Source organism: Pocillopora verrucosa, chromosome 5 (genome assembly GCF_036669915.1).
Source record: "Pocillopora verrucosa isolate sample1 chromosome 5, ASM3666991v2, whole genome shotgun sequence".
NCBI classification, from domain to species: domain Eukaryota; kingdom Metazoa; phylum Cnidaria; class Anthozoa; order Scleractinia; family Pocilloporidae; genus Pocillopora; species Pocillopora verrucosa.
The window spans coordinates 7769919-7781954 of record NC_089316.1 but is presented as its reverse complement, the minus strand read 5'-3'; the positions used below and the strand labels follow the sequence as shown (position 1 = coordinate 7781954).

Sequence of the window (12036 nt, the reverse complement as noted above, 5' to 3'; positions counted from 1 at the left end):
AAAACACAGTAGCCCTTTACTAACAAGAAAAGTCGACTTTATTAATGAAAGAAAATAGGAGCATCAACAATCCTTGAATGAGAGTCGTAAAGTGCGTTGACGCACTCACGATGAAAACATGCGTTGAATCACTACAGAAACAAACAGTGGGCCAAATTTTCAACATACAAAATTCACAGTTGTTGAATTAGTCCTTAGCGACAGAAAAAATCTGACTGTGGCAAATCTTCCAGCCGTTGATTTTCGTTTGCTTTAAAATCGTCGCTAAGTAGCTTCGTTTCTGTATGCACAGCCTTTGTGCATTGAAACTTGAGTCCGAGATAAGTACTTTAAAAAATTGTTTTAATTTTGGTTCCGTGACCAAAAAATTACGAATTTGAAATTTTGATGGATTAAGGACATTTATTTTTTATCAGTTTGGAGAATGGAAATTTCCCAAACCTCCTTATTAGGTTTTTATTGTAGGACGCCCCGTGGACGCAAATCACAACCGACTGAGAACACCTGTGCGGCTTGAAGATAATTAAGTCCTGAAGATTCAACTTCTCAACGCAGATAAGAAGTACGATCGGTCAAGCAATTTGATCTTTATCCTCTTACTATTTTTCCCAAATAATATATTTTTTATTCAACTCAGTTATCAAACCTTGAGGGAAAAGTTTTGTCGAATCATTTATTCAAAGTGAACCTCATGACTCCGTTCTTGCCGAAATTTACATCAACGCGATCAGTTGCTTTTTTAAATGTAAGTGTGAGTCTTAATGACTACTCCAGCCCTCTACACTTACAGAAGAAAGAAAATTCTCCCACTACATTTAGCACGTTTTTTTTTTCATTTGATCTCTTTCAAGGCACCACAAAACCTCAAAATTGTCGAGGGAAATTAGAACCAAAGTGGAATTCGACCATCATCGTGTTGAAACAAATACGAAGGCCTTCCACGGAGGCCTTTGTATTTTTCACCATCAAGGTGATATTTTATGGAGCATGCTTGTAGCTACTGTATTTAAAAAATACCCCTATGGAAATATCGTGGTTTTTAATGTTGTATGTGATAAATTTTGGCCATGTTTTGAATATGTGAGATTTTGGAAAGCGATATTTTACCACCACAATTGACTGAAAACAAAATTAGGCCATCAACAAATGTCATCCGATTGGCAATTCACCTCTATATTAACAATACTGAGCCTACAATTTAGGAGAGAAGTTTAACCATCTTTGAGGCCTTTCGTGAGATATTGTAGCCAACTTATTAGGCATTTTGCTGGGTGTCAGGTCTCTTCTCACTGCAGTTTTCTTCTCAAAATCTTAGGCAGGATGGAGTGAGAGTATTTTACAAAGGATTGATTCTCAGTGTCCTGAAGTAAGGTTAAATGTAATGGATAATTTTGCTGATACAAACAGGTTTGATGATATGTGATTTGCCGTCATCTCTGTAAACCCTATCCCTGGTTTTTTTACCTCATTTTGTTGTTGATTTCCAGAATAAAGCCAACACCTGAAGTCGCATTCGCGGTGTACGAAAACATTATTCTCTTTCTTCTTCCAAACAAATTACATTGAGAGGATAAATGATTTAATAAGACCATCATGCAGTAAAAGACAATCGGTAGATTTGCAGCTCATGGTTTTATTACCAGATTTTATCTGGCAACAGTTCTGACTATTCCAATAATCGTAAAAAAGAACACAACTATGCAAAGGTTACATAATTGACCGCCCAAGCGTTTATATCACTGACTTCATTCACCAGAGGCTGGTAATTATTCAACATTTTTAACAGCATTCTATGCACAACAATGCAAGTGATATCCATCACTTTTCTTAGCTCATAAAAATTACGATGATCTCTCCCATTGTTCTTTTCTAGGGAACTTCTCCCACTTCACCCCTCCCTATTGATTGCATCTTCAGGCGCATCCCCTGAGTACTAACAAAGAAGTGATTAACACCTAACTTCTCCCTATAATATCCTTACATTATCCAGCAATTAGATAATGAGAATACTCAAACTTATCTTATTTGGTACTTGTGGGGTCAATGAATCAAATATGCTAAAGATCCTTATTAATGTTAGCTGAAAACCTTGTTTTTAAATTTTACACTGTAAAATATTTCTGGCCAGTCAGCCTTTCTACCGAATGGAATGGGTTCTTTTTATCACCAGGAATTAGGCACTAATTGTCAGTAACAATTCCAACATGGGTGGATAAAACTTGCTTATGTTTCCAGTACTTAACTGTGGAATTAAAACAGATGTATTCAGAATTTACTTTTGACAGATGCACTTTTCATGTGCATGGAAAATCCAGAAGTGGGAGTCTACATGTGTTCCTTGAAAGGATTATTTGAAAACTGTAAACCAAAAGGTTGGGCTATATTTTTTGACTGATTCATTGATCGGCTCTCTGATTGCAGAGAACTTTAGTTATCTTAGGTCTGTATGATGTAATCACAGTTTTCTTTTTATATTCAGTTTTGAGACTTAATGTTAAGCATTGTAATATTATATAACAGTGTAGTTTGATCGTCCGGATGAGTTAGTCCTGAGAAGGACTGTTGTCGGTAGTGGTGACTGACGTTTCGACAACCTGAGCGGAAATCATCATCAGAGTCAAGTGAAAGGTTGTTGTCAGTCGAATGTACTTAGTCCGGTTTGTGTACACTGATTGGTCAGTTTTGCCGTGATGTTATTGGCTGTAAGACTCAAGTGGCGTAGGTCAGTCGTGATCGGTTTGGATCCGTTAGTGAAGTTAGGTCGTTCTGTTCGGTTCGTTTGTAATGTTAATGTCGTGGAAGAGTCGTTTGTATGGTGCCGGTAGTGGTTGACACCTGTTGAGGGGAGTCTGTTCCAAGTTAGTAAACCAGCTTTTCAGGGTCAGTCGTTGAAAGTAGTTGGTGCTGTAGGTTAGGCATTGCGCAGAGTCCCAGTCGATAGTGTGGTTCGCAAGTCGGTGATGTTCAGCAATGTGATTGTTGACACCGCCTTTCCTCGTCGCTCGTTTGTGTTCAGTCAGTCCAGTTGCGAGGTTTCTGCCAGTCTCACCTATGTAGGAGGCGTGGCAGTCGGAGCAATTGATCTTATATACTGCTCCTTGTCTGTTCCTCAGTTCGTCTCTGTCTTTGATGTTAGTCAGTAACTGACGTAGTGTGGTAATAGGTTTGTGAGCGACGCGAATATTGAATGGTTGTAGGATGCGTGAGATGTTCTTAGATATGCCATTTATATATGGTATAGTGGCTGTAGTCGTAGGAGTTGCGTTGTCGTTAGTGGTGGTGGAATGCGTCGATTTCGTCGTGTCCTCTGGTGGTGAAAGTATCGTCAACGTAGCATAACCAAAGTGATATCGTCTGTCAGCAAGTCGAAAGGGCGCTTTTCTCGATGTTCTGCATCGCAATTTCTGCTACAACAACAGAAACTGGAGACCCCATAGCTGTACCGTGTAACTATCTGTAGTGTTTGCCGTTGTACTGAAAGTAAGTTGATGTCAGGCAAAGGTTTAGTAAGTCCATAATTTCCTCTGTCGGTAGCGGTAGAGGGTCGGTTGATTGTAGGATAGCAGTCTCAGTACATTGCAGTGCCAGTTGAAGTTGAATACTTGTAAAAAGCGATTTCAGATCAAATGACACTAGTTTGTAGTTGTCAGGTATCTGTACAGTCTTAGTGGCGTTAATGAAGTCCTCGGTGGATTGTAGTTTTCGTCTGGATTTGGTATGTCGGAGAACCACAGAAGGAAAAAATAGGTCGCATTGGGAAACCAGATTTGTGTAGTTTCACTCTTGTCTAAGGGACAGTTGTCGTCCGGTTTACTTCGTCTCTGTTCTTTTCTTCATAGAAGTCGTGTCAGTTTCTGTTGATGCCCAGTACGGGCACGTTCAGTCGCTTTGTTGGCTCGTCTGTCAAGGTACAATGACACAGATAAAGCACATTTATGGGAAATGGCTGCGACCACAAAATAATTATATACTCTTTGTATATTGGGTGTGGGAAATTTGTGGCCTTTCATCTTGGGTAGTGATCCTTTATGATGAGCTTCAGCATTTTGAAGCGATAAATGACGCTCAAACGACAACCTTCATTACATTATTTCCATGAAATAGGTATTTTATTCTTTTTCCGGTCTCTTCTCATGGCGGGTTCTTTTCAAAATCCTAAGCACAAAGGGGTAAGAAGATATTACAAAGGATTAATTCCCAGTAAATTGCTTGTAAGGTTAAGGATAAAGTTGATAATGCAAGTAGATGTGGTAGTAAGTTTTGTGTGTTAAACCACAGTGTATAATCTAGAATTGGCCAAGAGGGCTTAGTGGGCTCCCATCTTTAATTTTAAGTGGCGCTTTGTAAAGAAAAGGGTCTTAAGAGATGGGGTGTACCCCCATAAGGTGTTTAAACTTATCTGTACATTTTAGTGTGTGAGAAACTGGCCAAAAGAGACAGGAGATAGATACATTAAGAGGCTATAATATTGGAAGTTAGTTTGATATAATAGGTATGATATCATTGTTTAAGTCAGTTATATGTTATTGTGAAATAATTAAGGTACTTATACTTAAAGTTTTTGTGCTTCATCCGATGTGTTAGTATAAGCATTTGCAGTTTTCTGTTTTTTTTGTTTTTGTTTTTTCTTTCTTTCTGAATTTCGTTTCAGAAATCCAGCCAAGGAGCACTGTAGAAGAAATCCTGAAACCATAATCTCTGTGACCATGTTCATTGTAAATTTTACTGAATGTTGTTGGTTTGATTGTTTGAGTTTTTTAGAGTAACGCCAGCATGTGCACTCACATTCGTGGTGTGCGAAAACGTTATTCACTTCCTTCTTCCAAACAGATGACATCGACAGGATAAATAATGCAATCTAGCAATGAAGAAGATGGGCAAAATTGCAGTGCGTGGTTTTATTGCCAGGCTTTATTCAGCAACAGTTCCGACTGTTTCCATATATGGAAAAAATACATTAAAATATATATTTTTTATTAGTATCCTCATTCACCAGCGGCATGTATATATGAATTTTTCTTAAAGAATGTTATTAACAAAAATGCAAGAGGTATCCATTACTATTCTCAGCTCCTAAAGAAAACAATGATTTCTCTTATTGTTCTTTTATTTAAATAGTCCTTCCTTACCCCCACTCCCCCCCCCCCCCCCATCCCGTGGATAGCATATTGATGAACGTCCCCTAAAAAATAACAAAGCCAGAAACTACAAGAGATGCCTTTATGCAAGGTTTTATCTTATTTTATTTTTTTATTATTGTTTACTTAACAATCAACCAGTTGAGCAACAAAGTGACCCAGCTCATACCACCTAACTGTGAAAAGACCGCTAACGATTTTTTAATCTTTTGATACGTTGTTAATAAGCTCGCCCTGATTTGCCACATTTGCTTTGTGTTTAGGTCTCTTCGTGTAAATTGGAGAAAAATGAACATCAAATGATTGGAAGATTAATCCTAGAATATTGAAATGTCAGGTAGTGGCCTTTGGGGGTGTGGGATGGGGTGGATTTCTTTCATGCACTTATTATTTTTTATATGATTCTTTGCATATTTTTGTTAGATAACAAATTTCACAGAGAGAAACTGAGATTTTAATTTCAAATCTAACATTCTTGTGAAAAGTTGTTGGTGATGTACTTGAATGGTGTAAAAAGTTGTTTACAACTCGTGTTTACCTTTGCTACTGAAAGTACTTGTTTTTAGCACATCGCAATTATGAATACTTTTCTTTTTGCATGTTTATGTTGAAGGAAAAAAATAACCTTAGAGAAACAGGTCAACTTTTACAAGCCACATGCAGTTTTTAAACTTATTTATACAAATGACATGCAAGTTGCACTCGCCTTGAAGGTTCACGCAATTTGGTTAGTCTTTGAAAATTTCTCGTTCTGATTTATCCCAAATTGCACTCGAAACGCGTGATTACCTATACAAATTGCTTCGAAAACTATTTACCAAATTTCGTCTTGAATGAATTAAGTGCCTGTGAGCTTAATTAAATAAGCTGTTTAGGGACATTTTGAAGCCATTATGTAGAGATCTTGAACTTAGATTCAAAATCAGTCCGAGATGTAAGCGATCCATTTCGAACGACTCCTGGTCGATTCGGACGCATTTACCATTTAATTTTGCTTACTGTGTGTCTAGAAATTGGTTCAACGTTTCAAAGCACTGAGTCACAATTATTACGTTAACTTTTTGTAATTCCATAGGACATCAGATTTTGACCAACATCCCTTTTTTTCTGACTTATGTTAAAATAAACCGTGACGTGGTAAATAATTACAGCAATAGAAGGATGAAAAAGTGAAAAAAATATTTATACAGAGGCTCGAAAACCATAAGCTTGAGAGTTTGCGTCTTGCAGATTTTTAATTAACTTTAAAAATCCTTCGCGCAACTCTCTTCTATGTCAGGCTAACTGATGAGAATTATCACTCTAATGAAATAAATACCTGTTTACCACCAAAGTTAAAATCTGCTGATAATGTTTACGATAGAGAAGAAAGGTTAACTACGTCACATATTAAAAACCTTAGACACATGTACCTTCGGTTTGATTTGTGAGTCCTCTTAATACGCTAAGTACATTTGCTTCTTATTCAGTCTGTACTACAGTAGCGTAAGGGACAGCCAGGTGGGTGAAAAAGATTGTAGACGAAATAGGATCCACAGTTTTTTACAAAAATATTAGTTGTGTATTTGCAACCAGTCGAGCGATCACTAAAGCAGACCGTCCTTCGAACTTTACCATCTTCCACTGTAGGATGAGCAGCATACAACCAGCCTGACCAGTCTGTACCACATCTGTATGCTGGCACACGCGTTGCTGGCATTCTTGTTCCTGCAGCTCCCACAAAACGATACCATCCCCCAGAGAGTTCCTTGTCACACAAAACTTGTCCAGATTGCGGTGTCTGGTAAATTTTATTTCGATTGGCTTCACTCAGGTTTTTATAATGATAGCAAGGATCGGCTGTAAAGTGAAATGAAAATTACAAAAGGACCTGGGTTATTAAGATCAATAGTTTAAAATCTATTGTAACGTCTCATAATTCTGACAGCTTCCCATCAATGTTGAAACTTGTACTTCACAAAAAAATGACTATGCATTAATTAAGGGGTCAAGTAGTAAATGTGTAGGTTATCATTACTCGAAGAGGCTAAAACAGTGATATTGGAGATCCGAATGAATTCAGCAAGATCCGAATGTGAGCTCCTTATTTCTTAGTCAGCGCATGAAAGGACAGCTCTAGGCAGACTTAAGGCACATCAGTATCCACGAATTAGATATTTTGAAACGTATATTTCATCACGAATATTTAAATTTATAAAGCTGACAGCTCTGAAACAACTGCCTTGTTCCTGCAGCTCCCACACAAAGCAATACTATCCCAAGGGGTGTAAGACCAACTGCTCTTCGTATGGACATCACCCAGGTTTTGATAGTTATAACATGGGTCCACTATTAAATTAAATAAACATTACAACAGATTGTGGTATCAAAGATAACATTTTTTATTTGGTTGACTTTTTTCCAGTCCATCAGTTCGACAACAACCAGAAAGGACTTTTACAAGAATAACTATGCATTAAATGAGATGACAGCATTATAATGAATTATGTCTCCTCCTTATTTGATCGTCCATCAAAGCCTAAGTTGCTTGTATCTCAACTGGATGATACCATATGCGTTTAAGACATTTTCGATCCTCAGCTCCCAGAAACCGATACTAGCCCAGAGGTGTCATTTCCCACGAGTGTGTAATAAGTCTCTACTTATTAGCATCATCCGTTTATTTATAATCGTAACGCGTATTGGCTTGCATAAGTCAAACTAGTTTGATTGATCGTAACTACTGATACGAGGAAATCTATAAGTAAGAGATTCTTAAGGGTTTTTTCTAGTTCCACGTTTAAAACTTGCATTTCACCACCAAGACATTACATTCTCTTGTCATCATGAATGTCTTTTTATCTCCGAACATGATCGATGGCTCTGAAACCAGCTGGATGTAAATCATGGCAACTCCGTGCGTAAACATGCATGGATAATGCTGCTCAAATTAAAACGCAAAGCTTAACACCAATAGGAAAATAGTTCCTGTTAAATCGCTTTGTTTAATGCTAAGGCTTCTCTTATAAAGCGTAACAGCTATTATTGGTCTATTATTCACTCACTAGATTGTAGATAGCTCAAATGTACCTCCACCGTTTTTAGGCGAAAAGAATTGAATATTGTACCTCGACATGTCTGTAACTATTTTAGCTGAGCACGAGTGCCCATCCCCAGTAAATCCTTCTTTGTAGGTGCAGTTATAAAACCCAACAGTATTGGAGCAGTGTGCATTTTCGTCACAAACGTTTTTGCTGTCCTTGCATTCATCGATGTCGAATCGGAAATTAATAGAAAGAAAACATTGAGACAAGGTGAAAACATTTCACGAAAGGAAAGGGTAAAGGTAGACCAAACACAGTGTAAAGTAATTTTGTTCTTAGTAAACTGACTTACCTCCCAAGCTCATGTCACAATAAACCAACTTTGAACTCCCGACATTATCTGGATCCAACCAGTACTCTTTACTGATGCTGTCTTTACCTTCACTTACATTTATCTCTTGGCACGATAACGCTGGTAATTCAGGAATAGATCCTAAGGGGGCTGCGATATAGGCATGACTTCATTAATGGTTTAAGGGTAATAGAAGTTGCAAAACAGATAAGAGTGGAAAATATATTTGTCCGAGCAAGATAAAAATGTAATAATAATAATTAAGAGCTGTGAATTTGGTTGATATAAATGAAGTATAGAGGGCGAATTTTGCTTCAAGAAACTGGCCCTATTTAATAAAAAAAGTAACGGACACTTGCTCTTGGAAAGTGGCAGGTTTTTACCAAGAACTCGCTGAGAAAGATTTGTATGTAAAATAAAGTAGACTGGATACATACTTCTACCATGAACGCGTCCCATGTAAAAGCGTAAATCATCTGGCTGGAAATTCTCGGGCCTTGCTTCCTTGGTTCGGGTATTCAATTCACAAGACTTTTCCCCAACTACATAATTGTAGCTTTGACATATCGTCTCTCTCTCGCAGATGATATCGCACACATGAGGAGCTGGTACTGGGATCTTCTGAAAGATACATCCTTTGAGAGCCATACCAGGTACGCTAACTTCTGTCTTGCATAGATTTTTAGCCGTAGCGAAGTCCATGAGATACAAAAAGGCCAGGATGTTTAGGAAGCTTGAATTCCACGCCATTGCCACTGATGCTGAAATTGGAAAGTACAGATTACTTAGCCAGCCAACAGACAAAGAGCTATGACAGCAGATAGACAGACAGACAAACAAACATGAAGCAACGTAGGAATCAATTCTGAATCGAATCTATCTTAGGAAAAAGAAAAGTGCAACTGATTAGATTTAATTAAAATAATTGAAGGCCATTTTTAATATTTTCCCCGCCTAGTCGTTTCCGTGACAAGAGATCACCTTTAATGATGCAAGTCGTTATTTCACCACTCTAGCTAAAAAAGCAAAAAGAGTCGACACAATTGCAAGGGCCATAAGTTTTAAACAAGTTTTACCGCCAAAGGAAATCCCCTCACAATTTGCGCAAAAAAAAACCAACAAACAAAAATCTCTGAGAGATAAGAATACCTTAGTAAACTCAGCCATCATAATTCTTAAACCAAATACACACACCTTTTATGGATGACGATCCAAGGTGATGTCTAGGAATCATCTGTGTTCATACGGTATACAAAATAGAATACTTATGAAAATATCAGAGTTTTTCTTTAAAGATAATATTTGAGTGAATAACAGAGGTATATTTGGAGAAAAAGAACCCAGAGTGCTCACAATGGGAGTTAAACCTACCACGTTCTGATTAGTATTCGGATGTTCTTCCAAGTCATGTTAGGTGTAGTTGTTAAACTATGTGCGTGGTGACAAACTTAGTGCACGCTGCCAGGACATGAATGTCGAATGTGATGCTTTCGTTCAATGATTAAACTAAATTAACAACAGACACCATGAAGAATTCTCTCTCGCGTAATATTAAAAAAGCAAACTGTTCCAAAACCTTGCGTCACGCAGGAAGTTGTGGAAAGTTGTAGAAAGTCGACAAAAAGAAGGAAAATTTAAACTTTTCTCATTCTCTGCCCAAGATTTTAACATTTAAAGGTTTCCTGCAAACTTAAAATTGGAGACTTGATAAAGACAGTGTTGATCATCAATTAACATACTCTCCTTGGACAAATTACTTGACAAAGGTGAGAAAAGGCTGACGTTAGGCTTCACTGTTAGTCAGAGGATCAGAGATGTTATGGTAATTCCTACATCCTATCCCATTACATAGCTGCTAAGAATGCAATTTCGTTTACCTCAGAAGAGGGGAATCATCTCAGTTTTTTTCAGATATTTTTTTTTTCAGAAAAGAATAAGTATCATACTATTTCCAAATAATCATTTAAAAATGAAATATCTCATTTTCAGATTTTAACTTGCTAAAGTCTAAGGAAAATGGCTTACCTTTTAGAACATGTTGCACGCCTCCTCCAGAGTTTTTAATGAGAAATAAAAACCCTCTGAAAACGATGCTGTCATCGGCGCTCGTTTCAGTAGTTGCTGTCATAATAGTCAATATCTCTCATGCTCTTAATAATTAATTTCTTGTTCCTGTTTGTCGTTAAGAATAAATATGCGCTGTTTAAGTCTAACAGCCTTAAAAAAATTGGAATCTATTAAAAAATGTTGCAAATTTTCGGAGTAATGTGAGTGTCTAAAGCGTAACTTGGCGACAAATTAAACACAAATGATTTTCATGGAATCTTTATCAGCCTTAAGATAAAAAATAACATCAGAGGAATCTTTATATGATGAAACGAAACCCACGCACTCCGTAGGGCAGAAAAATAACAAAATGGAATCACACTGTTTTGTCCCTACAAACTTTGATTTCATGGGTTTGATAAGATAAATATGACAAAAGTACTGTGACTTTATTCATTTTCCTTTTCTGATTCCTTTCTAAAAATGCTGCAATCCGACTGGGAACGAAAATCAACAACTAAAAGATTTACCATCGGCCAATTTCCGCCGTGTACTTGAAAGATTTCTGAGTTGAGATATCGAGTTGAACACAGTAAGAGAAATTTCATATCTACAAGCAGCCATGTATTTTTTGTTTATCATATAAACACAAAAGCCCTTCCTTGAATAAGAATCGTAAAGTGCGTTGGCACACTCAAGATGAAAACATGCATTGAATCACTACAAAACAAACAATGGGCCTAATTTTCAATATACAAAATTCACAGTTACCGAATTGGTCTTCACCGACACAATAAATCTTTCAGGTACACGAGAAAAGTCGGACTTTGGCAAATCTTACAGCTGTTGGTTTTCGTTTGCGTCAAAATCGTCGCTAAGAAGCTTTGTTTCTGTATGCACAGCCTTTGTGAATTGAAACTTGAGTCCGAGATAAGTCCTTTCAAAAATTGTTTTAACGTTGGTTCCGTAACCAAAAAACTACGAATTTGAAATTATAATGGATTAAGGACATTTATTTTTAATCAGTTTGGAGAATGGAAATTTCCTAAACCTCCCTATGAGGTTTCTGTTGTAGGACGCCCAGTGGACGCAAATCACAACTGACCGAGAATACCTGTGCAGCTTGAAGGTAATTAAGTCCTGAAGATTCCACTTCTCAATGCAGAAAAAAGTAAGATCAGTCAAGAAATTTGAACTTTATCCTCTTACTATATTCCCAAAAAGTATTTTTTTTATTCAACTCAGTTATCAAAACTTGAGATAAAAGTTGTCTCGAATCATTTATTCAAAGTGAACCTCTTTAATTCCGTTCTTGCCGAAACTTACATTTACGCGATCAATTGCTTTTTTTTAAAAGTAGATGTTAGTCTTAATGACTATTCCAGCCCTCTACACAAACAGAATAAAGCAAATTCCAGCACGACATTTAGCACATTTTTTTTATCTGATCTATTTGAAGGCACCGCAAAACCTCAAA

The 12036-nt window shown here is 37.1% G+C and overlaps 1 protein-coding gene across 1 annotated transcript; it reads right to left on the bottom strand.

The window, feature by feature from the left end:
- Positions 1 to 6511: 6511 nt before the first annotated feature.
- On the bottom strand, positions 6512 to 10615 carry LOC131793000 (uncharacterized). The gene is made up of 6 exons (XM_066166785.1): positions 10539 to 10615; positions 9708 to 9747; positions 8951 to 9274; positions 8517 to 8663; positions 8273 to 8396; positions 6512 to 6982 (listed from the first exon to the last, which is right to left on the bottom strand). Exons 2-6 carry the CDS (start codon positions 9745 to 9747, stop codon positions 6604 to 6606), a joined length of 1014 nt encoding a protein of 337 aa, XP_066022882.1. The 5' UTR covers positions 10539 to 10615; the 3' UTR covers positions 6512 to 6603.
- Positions 10616 to 12036: the final 1421 nt, after the last annotated feature.

Excerpts from the sequence above, each read along its gene's own strand:
- LOC131793000 (XM_066166785.1), bottom strand. The coding sequence starts at position 9,747 with ATGATTCCTAGACATCACCTTGGATCGTCATCCATAAAAG. Across the intron at positions 8,664-8,950 it reads GGGACGCGTTCATGGTAGAA|CCCCCTTAGGATCTATTCCT; the intron begins GTATGTATCCAG and ends CCTATATCGCAG. Across the intron at positions 8,397-8,516 it reads TTATTGTGACATGAGCTTGG|TCGACATCGATGAATGCAAG; the intron begins GAGGTAAGTCAG and ends TTAATTTCCGAT.